The following is a 12,809-nucleotide window of genomic DNA, read 5'->3' on the forward strand; positions in this document are numbered from 1 at the left end:
GCTTTCTCTGGGGCTAGATTGACAGGGCAACCACCCAATGACCGAGAGAGCTGTCCGGGTGGGGCGGGAGAAGGCGCTGTGATTGACAGCGAGGTAACTATGGCAACGCGGGGGGCCGAAGGGAAGAACCGCAGTAGGTTCGGCTGGGCTGGGCCGCGCGGAGGGGCTTATTTGAATATTATTTGCATACGCAGATAACGATGCATACAGACATGGGGTGGTCTGCAACCCACCATGGCGGACCTGAAAATCCACCTCGTTCCACCCCCTGCCATCTGCAGGGACACCTTCCACTCTCCCAGGTTGCTCCAAGCCCTGTCCAACCTGGCCTTGGACACTTCCAGGGATCCACGGGGCAGCCACGGCTTCTCTGGGAAATCCATTCCAGGGCCTCACCACCTTCACAAGGAAGAATTCCCTGCTAAGACCTTAAAATCCTCAGCTCTCCTTTACATCCCAACATAATTCTAATATGGACACATCCCTGTTTTTAAATCCTGATCCTGCATTTATCAACAAGCGCAGCAGGAAAACCCCTGGTGGTGGAAAAATTGAGGCAACCATGAAGAGGGGTGTAAGCAACAACCAACAGGATGGAAATTCAAAAGGAAAACACAGATTCCCAGCCTACAGGATGCCATAATGATGAAGATTCTCATGTGGAATGTTAATTGTCTGTCACACCAGGCGTGGAACTGCAGCCCCAGGGTGACCCAGGGTGCTCCTCACCTGCCCCGAGGTAATCCCAGCTCACCACAATCCTCAGGCATTAATTCGATACCTGAAGGATCAGCGACCAACATTCCACAAAGGTGTGATAATTTTTCCATGAAAATTTGCTGAATTCTGGTTGTCAGAGTGAAAAATGGGACAAAGGGATCAGCCAAATTCAGTTGGTATATTTTAATATCCTGTTGGGTAAGTAGAGGAAGTGAATAAATGGGGTTGGCAGTGACAGGAGATAAAGGATGAGCTCTCTGAACACAAATAATCTCATTCAGAGCAGCGTTGCTTTCATTTGGGTAAAAAAGGAACTGGCTGAGCTGCCTCTTGAGTATTTTCAACCCCTCTGACTGTTTGACACACCTGGGCTGTAACAGCTGGAGAGCAGAAAGTGAGGGAAGCTTGTGGGTCTCTCAGATTTGGGACACAGCTCTTGGGAGCATGGAGAGGGCACAGGAAAGGGCTGTTCCTTCCCAAAAGATTCCTGTTTGTCCCCAAACAGCACACAGTGGTGAGCCATGGTTTAAGGATGTTGGTGCCTCTGTTCTGCAGGTCAGAGCTGTTTAGGGCACAAGGAAAGAGAAGCAGCACCTCCAGAGCTGAACCCAGAGTGGCTAAGGTGGCCCAGCACGGACAAGGTGCCCATTTTCTGGGCAGGATCTCAGGACAGAATTGAAGCAGAAAACCTGGATAATGAATAAAGCAGCACCCTGGCCTGAGTGGGTACCAAGCTCAGCACCCATCTGTGCACTGTGTCTACCTGGTTACATCCACTTCCTTCTCTCCCAGCCTAAGCTCCTTGTGGCTCTGTTTCACCCTTCAAGTTTGCAGATGCTTGGTGCATTTCTCTTCCCAGAATTTGTCTGGTGTAGGCACCACAGTGTGTGGTAATTAGGAGTGGGGCTGTGGCCAGCCTCATCCCCAATGGGCTACAGCTGTGAAAAGCAGGTGAACAGCACTGAAAATAAGGAGTGCTGAGTTGTACTGACCAATCATACAGGGAACAGAGAGCACACAGGTGCAATGCATCAACATGAGGGGTGTAAAAGGTTGGGCTAAAGAACAAGGAGGGTAGATGCTTGCAGCCTTCTGCAATGCCATGGTGTTACTCTGTATGCTTAAAGCCTTCTGAAATTGCATGGTGACAACATCCTGACTTGTGTATCGTGGCCATCTCAACTGTGACAGTCTAGTTCCTCCTTGGTGACAACATCCTGACTTGTGCAGCTCAGCTCTTCACTGCCTCAGGAACCACCTTCCCTGTTTTCATCCTCAGCATCATCCAACCACCAACAGGAAGATCTGCCATGGTGGGCATCCTCTGGACCAGCTCCTGTGCTTGCTCCAAAATGAGGTCTGGAACCCTGAACCCTGTCACCTCAGCCTCCCAGTGTCACTGCCAACAGAGCCCTTCAGAGCATTGCCTCCAGCCACAGCATCATCAACCTCCTGCTCTTCATCCCACAAATCACAACAAGGCAAGTGTGAAGCATCAAACCAATTTATTATAGTTAGTAAAAGGCTTTTTAGCCTGTTAGTACAAGATGTGCTGGGACACAGCTCCCTCCTGCACCATCTCCTGCCAATGAGGCTTTAAAGTGCTTCGTAACAACTGTGAAAATCCTGGCAGTTCACAGCAGCAATCTGAACGTGTGCATTCCCCAGTCTGAGGTGGTGACAAACCAGCTGTTTCACAAGAGAAATCCAACATGAAAAGGCAAAGCGTACAAGCTGTTGCTTAAATGTATGGAAAAACATGGGAAGAATTTCACAGGCAAGTAAAGCATCAGAGAAGAGGGCCTTGGTATGGATGAGGCTGGTTTGGGATCTCATGGGTCTGCCCTGAATTACAGGAAGTGTGGAGAAGGCAAGTCCCCTCCTGTCCCTGCCATTAAGGAGTGATAACCATTTTATCTCTAATGGGAAGAGCAGCCCCACATTCCCTCTCCTGGCAGAGGGGGTGGAGTGTGTTTAAAGGATTGTCCCTTCCCCCCTTCAGCACCAGGCACTGAGGAAGGAATGAACACCTCAAGCTCTTCTGGAAAGCAGCCCTGACACAGCACATCAACACCTCCCTCTTGCATCTATTGGCTGTCCTTAGTTTCATGGAGGCACTTCTTGGGTTTTTGGGCAGAAGGAAACCATTGGGAGGGAGGAGCAGCCATTGAGGGTTGAGTGACCTTTCCCACCACAGGCCAAGCTCTGGGTATGATGGGCTGAGCTCCCAGGAAGAGCAGATTTTGGGAACTCATTCAGGATGAATAAGTTACTGGGATAAGGGGAGTGATTCTGCTCCTCTGCTCTGCTCAGGTGAGACCCCACCTGCAGTGCTGTGTCCCAACATAAGAAGGGTGTGGAGCTGCTGGAGTGAGGCCACAGGACTGAGCCCCCTGCTCTGGAGCCAAGTTGGGAGTGTTCAGCCTAGAGAACACTCAGAAGAGACCTTCCAGCAGCTTCCAGTACCTGAATGGGCTACAAGAGAGCTGGAGAGGGACTTTGGACAAGGACCTGGAGTGACAGCACAAAGGGGAATGGCTTCCCACTGTCAGAGGGCAGGGACAGATGGGATACTGGGAAGAAATTCCTCCCTGTGAGGGTGGTGAGGCACTGACACAGGTAGTCCAGAGCAGCTGTGGCTGCTCCATCCCTGGAAGAGTTCAAGGCCAAGCTGAATGGGGCTTGGAGCAAACTAGAGCAATGTAATTACTCCAGGCTGTTGCTTCTTCCCTGCTTTGCTGTATTTTAGAATCACAGAATGGTTGGGGTTGGAAGGGCCATTAATGAGCACCTCATCCCAGCCCTCTGCCCACCTTCCCCAAGACCAGGCTGTTCCAAGCCCTTTGGACACTGGAAGGTGCTCCAAGGTCTCCCCGCAGCATCTCAGACTCTGGTATGGCCTCCCTGCAGTGCACAGTTGATCCTGTTTGTGTCCCAGCCTGGGCAGAAGGTTCCTATACCCCTGGCCCAGAGCAACAGGTATCAGGAAGGGCAGGAACTCCATCTAACCTTCCAACCAAGCTCCAAAAATCCAGCCTAAAAATCAAAGACACCCAACAACCTTTTGTGGGACCAAGTCTGCTTGAAGTTGGCATTGCCAGAAACATTCCTCTTAAACCAGAAACCCCTTTCCCTGCCTGGAGGGGGTGAAATGAGGCTGATCCTTGAGAATGCTGATTAGATGCAGCTCTTTCCTGACCCTCATGTTTATCCCCAAGGTCAGTACTACATGAACCAATCCCAGAAGGAGCAGCTGAGCCAGAGACACCAAGTAAGGCAAACTGAACATGAGACGTCCAGTGGAGGCTGCTGCACCCACCCTTGGGCACATTTTCAAGCCAAGATGAGCAGAGCCGAGAAAATCAGCTCTGCTGTTACAGGATATCTGCACCACCTCTCCTGGCTGCATTGCACAAAGGGACCTGGAGGTCACCTTTGGATCACCAGTAGATGTTTCCCTGAGGCTTCCTGGGACCAAACAAGACATGGAGAATCACCATAAGTGCTTTTCTTTTTGACTCAATGGAACATTTTGGAGCGAGATCTTCTCCCTGAGAGGTGTAAAAAGAGAAGGCTACAGCCAAGAAGACGGCTGGGAAATGGGAGGGAACGGACCCAAACCCAACAGCATCACGTACCAAGGCCTCTTCCAGCAGAACCTTCCAGAAAAAAGATTTAACAACGCCCCTACTGCCCTTTGCTACTCTTCAGGCTTCAAATGCATTGGCCAAAATCCTGTTGCCAGAGGAACCCCCTGGCTGTGGCACGGTCGTGGTGTCCCATCCGCTATTTCCGCAGCCGGGCGTACACGGCAAACGCCACGGCAGAAATGACACCAACAGCTGGAAGGATGTACAGCAGGGACAGGCCATTGCTGTCCCCCTTTGGGGCTCTGGCCTGAGGTGAGCTGGTGGCACTGCCAGAGCTGGAATTCACGGAGCTTCCAAGGGCTGTGACTCCGTCAGTGCCGGCTCCGAGCTGGACGCTGGGGTGATGATCCACGCGGAGCTCATGGGTGCCCAGGGAGCTGCTGTCCCAGCCTGGAGCAGGACAGGAGTCTCTGCTTGCTCCAGGTGCCTCCTTTTCTCTGGGGCCTGCAGGAACTGAGGAGACTCTGGGCAGTGCTGCTCCGGAGCTCAGGCTATCCCTGCTCACCAGGATGGGGTCGCTGCTGAGGCCAAGGCTGCTGGAGGGGGTGGAATGGCGGTTGCTGGGCTCCTGAGAGCTCGGGCATCTGCTGGCCACCTCTGGGCTGCCCTGAGGCGTGGACATGAGGACACCTGGCTTGCTGAGCTCCTCTTCCCTCTCCTCATCACTCTGAGGTGCCCAGATGCTCGTGACAGAGCTCACCCGGGAAGCTGATCTCCCAGCCACGCCTTCAGAGCCACCTACCACAGCTGTGCCCAGGACAGGGTTTGCCGAGGCTGGGAGCACCTTTAGGAGACAAGGAGAGGGGCTGGGGGTCAAGGGAAGCACCCAATGGCCTGGTCTTGGGCACACAGGTCCCACACAAAGCCACTTCGACACAGTCCCCACAGCTGCATCAACAAGGCTGGGTCACAGGGAACAGGGAGGTGAAGGAGGGAGGCAGGCAGTGAGGAGAGCAGTGGAAAAAAGCAGCTGGAAGCCAGGAGACTGACTGGCAAGGTAAGGAGACAAAACCCAACAGCTGAGCTCCCTTTTCCCATGCTCCACCATACAGCATGTGGATAATGTGAACACCACAGTGGGGGAAAAAAAAATCCTGAATAAACTCATCACCAGCTCAGTGTGACACTGCAACAGAAAATCTCCTGGGAGTGCACAAAGACATGAGTGAAATGCAAGTGGCAAGAGGAAAGGTCACCTACTTTCTCCTTGGTTGGCACAGAGGGGGTGCTGCTGGCTGTATTCCCAATGGGCAGCTTCTTCTCTTGCATAAGAGACTTCACAGAGCTGTCACGGGATGGGAAAGTGGCTCTGGGCACAGGGGTAGCACCCAGGGTAGCTGTTTCCATCGAAGCACCTGTCAGGGAGAAAATAAAATGTGTTAACCAGGGGGCCTAAAAGGTGGGTTTTCAGCAAATTTGCTGATTTGCTCTTCCTCAAGGAAGCTGTGACAGGACAGTCCCCAAGCTGAGGGGGTGGCACAGGGAGTAGGACCCAGTGCTCTGGCTCTGCTGTGGCACCCAAGCTGTCCCTGCAGCTGCAGGTAACTCATGCAGGGTGGGCTGAAGGGCTGGGGAGCACCAAGGCAAACAGAGGCTTTTAAGGCTCCTGAAACTCCCTGTCCTCCCAGCCAGGAGGTGCTGACCCCACATGGCAGAGGGGAAAGGGCTGGGAGGGCTGGGTGTCTTTTTGCCCACCCCAAGACCCTGGTGTGGAGGACAGGCCTTTATCCTGATTCTGTGATCCCAAAGGTGAGGGATGTAGGAGATGCTAAAATTCCCCCACATGCATACAAAGATCTCTGCAACCCAGGGGGAGAACTTTCACACCCCAAAAACTGCCAAAATTAAAATGCAGATGGATGAGATGACCCTTGTGGACTCCTTCCAAACAAAATATTCTATTCCATTCTATTCCATCATTCCAACCATTCCCCCAGCACTGCCAAGGCCACCATTAACCCATGTCCCCAAATGCCACATCTAAACACCTTCTAAATCCCTCCAGGGATGGTGACTACCAGTGGCCTGGATGGCTTTTTCCAGTGCTTGACAACCTCTTCCAAAAAGAAATTTTCCCTACTATGCAATCTAAACCTCCCATGAAACAATTTTCCTCTCATCCTGCTGCTTGTTCCCTGGGAGAAGAGCCCAACTCCACCTTGCTCCACCCTCCTGTCAGGGAGTTGTAGAGAGCAAGAAGGCCTCTCCCAAACCTCCTTTTTTCCAGACTGACCTCTCCCAGCTTTCTGAGCTGCTCCTCATCACACTTATGCTCTAGAGCCCTCCCAGCTCCATTCCCATCTCTGGACACACTCCAGCATCCCAGTTTCTTTCTTGCAGTGAGGGGCTCTCAGCAGCACCTCCTGCTCCTTAGTGGCTGCCTGGTTCTGCCAGGAGGGAAACCCACCTCCACTCCCTGGGTGCTCTGGCAGCATCCCAACCCGCTTCTTCTCCACATCAAACTGCTCCTGGATGAGCAGGGGGCTGCGCACATCCACGAAGCTGCCCGTGGGCTCACCCTGCCCAGAGCTGGACACAGGCTGCTTTTTTGGCACTGACTTTGGGGGCTGCTGCTCCACACCACGAGTGGCCCCCTCCAGCCTTGGTGGTGACTCTGTGGAGATATCCGAGCTCTCTTCGGGCTCGTTCCTGGGCTGCCCAGGGCTGTGAGTGGCGCCTGCATCCCTGGATGGAGCAGCCCTGCCCAGGGCCAGGCCGGGTGTGCCGCGGTGCAGGTGGTTGGCGTTCCCAAAAAACCCATTGTCCACGCACACCGGCCGGCGGCTCAGCCAGTCCCGGCCCTGCTCTGGGGACACGGCCGGGGACACGGCCACCCCCGGTGTCGCTGCTGTCACTGGCACAGCCCCGGCAGGGTGTGAGAGATTCCCCTCTCTGCTGTGCCCGCCGCTCGCTCCGCCGTGGACTTTGCTCCCAGGTGGAACTGGCCGGGGACTCTCTTGCTCCGGGAGTTTTTTGGGGAGCTGGAAGGAAATGAGGTGTGTTAAATCACTGGGATGAGGGGGTTTGGGACACCCCTGTGGTCCCAGTGACCCCATAAGGCTGGTTATGAAGCGGGTCTGGGGTCTCTCTTTGGGACCCAGCCAAGGGTTGGGGGCTGTAGAGAGAAGCCCGGACAGGCAAAGCAGACCCTGCACTCCCCCATGGAGGGAGACAGGAGAGGGAGCAGATACAGGGCCATATATGAGCTGTAAGCTACCAGCAGAGATCAGCAGTGAGGGGCTGCTTTGGCTGGGCCTGGCCCCACCACAGGCTCCCCATATCCAATCAAAAAGCCCAAAAGGGATCTTTGTGTCCCCATCCAACACGTGCCCTGCTCACCGATTCCTGCACAGGCAGTCTGGCCTCCAGCTCTGTGCTCGTGGTGGTGCCAGCACTGGGCAGTACAGGGGGATGGTCACCAGTGGCCAGGTCTCGGCGTGGCTGCCCAGCCAGCGGGGCAGGATTTGGCCCTCGGGGTGGTGTCTGGGCACTGATGGAGGAGGGACTGGGATGGGCATCACTGGGAAGGGAGGAGTCAGCAACAGGGGCTGAGGAACCTGGAAGAGACAAGCAGATCATTGTGGGAAAAGCTGAGGAAGCAGAGGGTAAGTGTGGGGCTGTGTGTGTCCCTGTGTGTGTCCCCGCTCTGTCCCCACATCAGCCAAGCCCACAGCAGCCCTTTGATCATCCTTCCATCTTCCCTCAGCCCACTACCAACCCAAGCACCTTCAAACAGGGACCCATCATCCTCAGACACGTCACCACAGTGAACGACATCCTGGGGGCAATCACAGACACCTCCAGCACCCTGGAAACTGAGGCAGGCACAGAGACAACATCATGCCCCCATCTCCAGCACCTCACAGGACACACCCAGGACAGATGAGGCTACATACGAGGTCGACGTTGCCAGGTATCATAGACTTCCTGCAGCTCATCAGCCAAGTGCCCTGCGTTGTTGTGGTGCAGTGCCTGGATGAGATCCTGCACCCAGCCCTTCCGGCACCTCAGGTGCTGATAGAACCTAAAGACAGCTGCCTGGTTGCCCCTTGTCTCCTCCCGGGCGAGGAGTTCATCCTAGGAAAAACACACAGGGTATCTAAGAGAGGGTGTGGCTTAGAGATAAGTCAGCTCTATGTTGCCATTAGGGAGGGAGCCTGGCAGAGCTCAGGAAAATAGGAAATTACTCTGTCAGAATCGACCAGGCAGGTCAGGGAATCGGCCAGCGACGCCACTCGGATAGCCCCGAACTTCTTGAGGTTTCTCGTAATATGGGTGTACACTTTGTCCTCAGCCAAACCCATCGTGGCTCAGCACCTGCAGAGGGACAGAGACTGCGGGTGAGCCTCAGGCTGTCTCCAGAAGCTCGGGCAGGCACCCGTGCCCTGGCACAGACACCGCGATGAGACAGGGGAAATCCTGTCGGAAATCACGCACAGAAAATTCGTTTGGGTTTAAGCTCAACGCTCATCTTCACTTCCACAAACCTCGCGTCTTTCTACCACTGCCCAAGCCGTGTTTATTCCCACTCTGCTTGTTTGGATGTTTGGATTCCGCCGGCGGGTTGGGGGCCGGCCTGGCGGCAGGGTCACGACAGCCGACAGGGAAAAACAAGCGGCACGGCCAAGACAAGCGCCAGAGGCCACGGCGGGAATCCCGCATAAGCAATGGGAAAACCAAAGGGGAAAGCACAGGGCTCCTTCCCACAGGGAACAGCGACCCGCAGGCCGCGACGTGGCTCTGGGCGCCCTCACGGCGGGGGCCCCCCCGCCCTCAGCGCGACCTTCAGCCCCCGGGGGAGCTCCGGGAGGTTCTCCGCTCGCAGATCCCCCTGGCAGAGCGGCCGGCGGTGGCGGCCGGGGCCGTGGCGGCCGCGGGGGTCGCTGCGGCCCCGGTGTCCCCTCCCTACCGCCCTCAAGGCCCCTGAGGGCCCCTCACCTGCGCCCGCCGCCGCCGCGCGCCCGGCCCCGCTATGGCCCCGCCCCCTTTGCGTCGCGTCCGCCGCTGATTGGCTGTGGAGGACGCCCGTTACGGTGATTGACAGGTAGTGATTGACAGGGGGTGTGTCCGGTTCCGGGTCTCTGGGGACAGCGGGGACAGGGAGATCCTGGAGAGGGGACAGGGCGGTCCTGGAGCGGGGACCGGGAGATCCTGGAGCGGGGACAGGGCGGTACTGGAGAGGGGACAGATCCTGGAGTGGGGACAGAGAGATCCTGGAGAGGGGACAGGGAGATCCTGGAGCGGGGACAGGGAGATCCTGGAGCAGAGACAGCGGGTGTGAAGGGACAGGAGTGTCCCTCCTGTGAGGAGACTCACCTGTTCACTCTGGAGAAGAGAAGACTTGAGAGGCCATCTCATCAATCCATCAAAATATCTCCAAGCAGGGTGTCACAGGATGGTGCCAGACTCTTTCCAGCAGTGCCCAGCAACAGGACAAGGACTAATGGCCACAAAGTAAAACAGAAGAAGTTCCACCTCAACACGAGGAAGAATTTCTTTATGTTGAGGGTGGCAGAGCACTGGAAGAGCTGCCCAGGGAGGCCCTGGAGCCTCCCTCTCTGGAGATGTTCCAAGCCCACCTGGACACGTTCCTGTGTCACCTGCTCCAGGCTCTGTTCCATGGTGCCCAGCAATGGGACACAAGGCAAAGGGCAGAAACTGATGGATTCCACCTGGATATGACAAACATGGCCTTTCATGTGAGCACTGGCACAGTTTGTCCAGAAAAGCCTCATCCCTGGAAGTGTCCGAGGCCACATGTGATGGGGCTTGGAGCAACCTGGGATAGTGGACAGTTGTCCCTGCCCATGGCAGGGGCTGGAATGAGATGGTCTTTAAGGTTCCTTCACACCCAAACCATTCTCTAATAATAATTTATTGAAGCCAGCTTTTCTCATTCTAAATTATAAAAAGGATCACATTTCTGGGTTGTTTCTAATTAAGAAGAGATCTTTTTTGCTGATCAAAACTTACCTCATAAAAAAAAAAAAACAACACTCAGTTGCACCCAGTAATTTATGTTCACAGAATCACGGAATCGTACAATCATGATCATAGAATCATAGAATCATAGAATCATAGAATTACAGAATGTTAAAGGTTTGGAAGGGACTCTTAAAGATCATCCCAAGCCACCCTGCCAGGGGCAGGGTGAACCCCCATTAAACCAGGTTGCTCAAGGCCTTATCCCACCTGGCTTTGAAAACTTCCAGCGTTGGGGCATCTACAACTTCTCTGGGCAATCTGTTCTGTTCTCACCATGGTCACAGCAAAAGATTTCCTCCGAGTATCCAACATAAATTCCTCCTCTTTCAACTTATACACGTTACTCCTTGTCCTGTCTCCGCAGCTCCTTCCTAAGAGCCCCTCTCCGGAATTCCTGTAGTATCCCACCAGAACATTTTGTTTGTAATTAATTTCCTAGTTAATACTCAGTTAGTCAGTTAATTTATTTATTAATTCATTTTTCCTACTTCGGAATTTTGGGAAGCGGGACCGGGGAGGGCGCAGTGCCGCCTCCGCGCCACCAGGGGGCAGCACCGCCCCGCGCCGGGGGCCCGCCTGGCCACGCCCATGGCCACGCCCCGGCCACGCCCCCGGGCCGGAGCCGCACGATGGCGGCGGCAGCGGGCGGGCGGCGGCGGCGGCGCCGTTGAGCGCCGGGAGAGCCCCGAGGGGCGGCGGGGGCTTCCCGCACCCCTTCCCCTTCCCTCATCTCCCCCTCCCCTTTTCCCCCGATCCCCCTTCCCCCGCGTCCTCCCCCGCTGCGCCGTCCATGGTTACGGGCGGCCGAGGCGGCCTCGCAGCGGAGCCGTTTGGGCGGGAGCCGGTGAGGGAGCAGCGGCCGCAGGTGAGCGGGGAGGGGCCGCAGGTGACCCCCGGCGGTGGGCACGGGGTGGCTGTGGTGGCCTGGGGGTGATGGAAGGGGTGGGGGGCCCGATCCAGGCGTGTCCGTGGAGTTGGGGCACCCCCACCCCGCCGGCGCTGAAGTTGGGGTTTGGTGTTTGTGTATTTGTAGGTGTTGTTTGTTGGTGAGAATGGGGATTTCGAAAAGTGAGCGCGGGCTGGGGATCTTGGATTTGCTCCCTTGGAGCGGGTCCAGAGGAGGCCACTGAGTTGATGGGAGGGATGCAGCAGCTCCTCTCCTGCGAGGAAAGGCTGGGAAAATTGGGATTGTCCAGCCTGGAGAAGAGAGGGATCCGGGGAGATCTAATGGGGGTCTGTCAGTGCTTGAAGGGAGCACGCAGGAAAAATAGAGAGAGACTTTTTACAAGGACTTGGGGTGACAAGATAAGGGGGAACAGCCTCACACTGAAAGAGAGTATTGGTTAGATTAGATGTTAGGAAGGAATTCTTCCTTGGGCGAGTGGGGAGGCCCTGGCACAGGTTGCTCAAAGAAGCTGTGGCTGCCCCTGGATCCCTGGGAGTGTTTAATGCCAGCTTGGATGGGGCTCTGAGCATCCTGGGATAGTGGAAAGTGTCCCTGCCATGGCAGGGGATGAAACAAGATGAGCTTTAAGGTCCCTTCCCACCCAAACCATTCCATGATTCTATGAACTTCCACCTGTGGGTCTGCAGCATCCCACAGGGTTGGACACGGGGGTCCAAGCTGTGGACACCACTCCAAGACCCAAAGAACATCTGCAGGGCAGGGCCACCATGACCACGAGCTCCTGCCACCACCCATCCCCATCCTCACCCTGCTGCAGGATGGCCAGGCTCCCTGCACACCTCCATCAGGCTCTGTGAGGAACCCTCCTGACATCCCCCTGGGCAGATCCACGTGGCCAAAAGCTTCTTTTGGGACCAATATTCCAGCTTGGGGACCTGTGGCCTGGCTGCTCTCTGAGCCATCCCTCCAGGAGATGCTCTAGGGTGGAGAATTAGAAGAGACACCCTCCTTGCTGTGGGGTCTGAGGGCTCTGTCCCTTTCCCCAGGGCTCTGTCCCTTCCTCCAGGGCTCTGTCCCCTTCTCACTGGCTCTTTCCCCTCCTCCAAGGGTGTGTCCCCTCCGACGGGAATCCCAAATGGGAATGTCCCTCCTGCCCCTCTCCAGGCTCTCCCACGCTCAGGGAGCTGCATCCTCCTCCCTCCTCGGCCAGCGTTTGCTTGTTTCTGATCTTGGATGTCATCGAGGGTGGAAAATGTGACAGGAAGGAAGGGAGGCTTTTTTTCCCTCCTGCTAAATATGGCCTGACGTTAAAAAAAAAAATAAATCCAAATACTGTCGTGAAAGGAATCCCAAGCTCTGTTTGTCGAGGGAGAGCAAACGATGTTTTGTGCCTTTTTCAATTCCAGCTGGGAAGTTTCGCAAGGAGTGGTGGAGTCCTTGCCGGGAGCCTCAGGAATTTACTGAGCTCGTTCACAGGACGCTCTCTCCCAGCGTCTTATGCTAAAAAAAAAATTACTCATCCCTCCTCTGCCTGCCCGTGGCTGGGG

General features: G+C 55.4%; 2 protein-coding genes across 7 annotated transcripts in view; one reads left to right on the forward strand and one right to left on the reverse strand.

Annotated features, from left to right (window-relative positions):
• The window catches only part of MAVS (mitochondrial antiviral signaling protein), a 129,679-nt gene extending 120,345 nt beyond the window's left edge, over positions 1–9,334 (reverse strand). For 2 of the 5 annotated variants that reach the window (XR_008508394.1, XR_008508393.1), the window contains exons 1-7: positions 8,858–9,064; positions 8,558–8,687; positions 8,267–8,447; positions 7,710–7,927; positions 6,778–7,351; positions 5,571–5,725; positions 3,534–5,154 (exon numbers count right to left, since the gene is read on the reverse strand). Coding sequence is in view for 3 of the 5 variants with exons in the window: in XM_036382907.2 (XP_036238800.1) it covers positions 4,507–5,154; positions 5,571–5,725; positions 6,778–7,351; positions 7,710–7,927; positions 8,267–8,447; positions 8,558–8,674 (1,893 nt within the window). In the remaining 2 variants the exon portion in view is untranslated. Of the gene's footprint in view, positions 1–2,208; positions 5,155–5,570; positions 5,726–6,777; positions 7,352–7,709; positions 7,928–8,266; positions 8,448–8,557; positions 8,688–8,807; positions 8,818–8,857; positions 9,065–9,308 lie in introns of those variants that run through there. The other 3 variants (XM_036382907.2, XM_036382906.2, XM_036382909.2) reach the window with 3 other exon arrangements.
• Positions 9,335–10,990: 1,656 nt separating this feature from the next.
• Positions 10,991–12,809, forward strand: part of PTPRA (protein tyrosine phosphatase receptor type A) — a 127,428-nt gene continuing 125,609 nt past the window's right edge. For both annotated transcript variants that reach the window (XM_036382238.2, XM_054514643.1), the window contains exon 1: positions 10,991–11,220. The gene's annotated coding sequence lies outside the window, so the exon portion shown is untranslated. The remainder of the gene's footprint in view (positions 11,221–12,809) is intronic.

Source organism: Molothrus ater, chromosome 4 (genome assembly GCF_012460135.2).
Source record: "Molothrus ater isolate BHLD 08-10-18 breed brown headed cowbird chromosome 4, BPBGC_Mater_1.1, whole genome shotgun sequence".
NCBI classification, from domain to species: Eukaryota; Metazoa; Chordata; class Aves; order Passeriformes; family Icteridae; genus Molothrus; species Molothrus ater.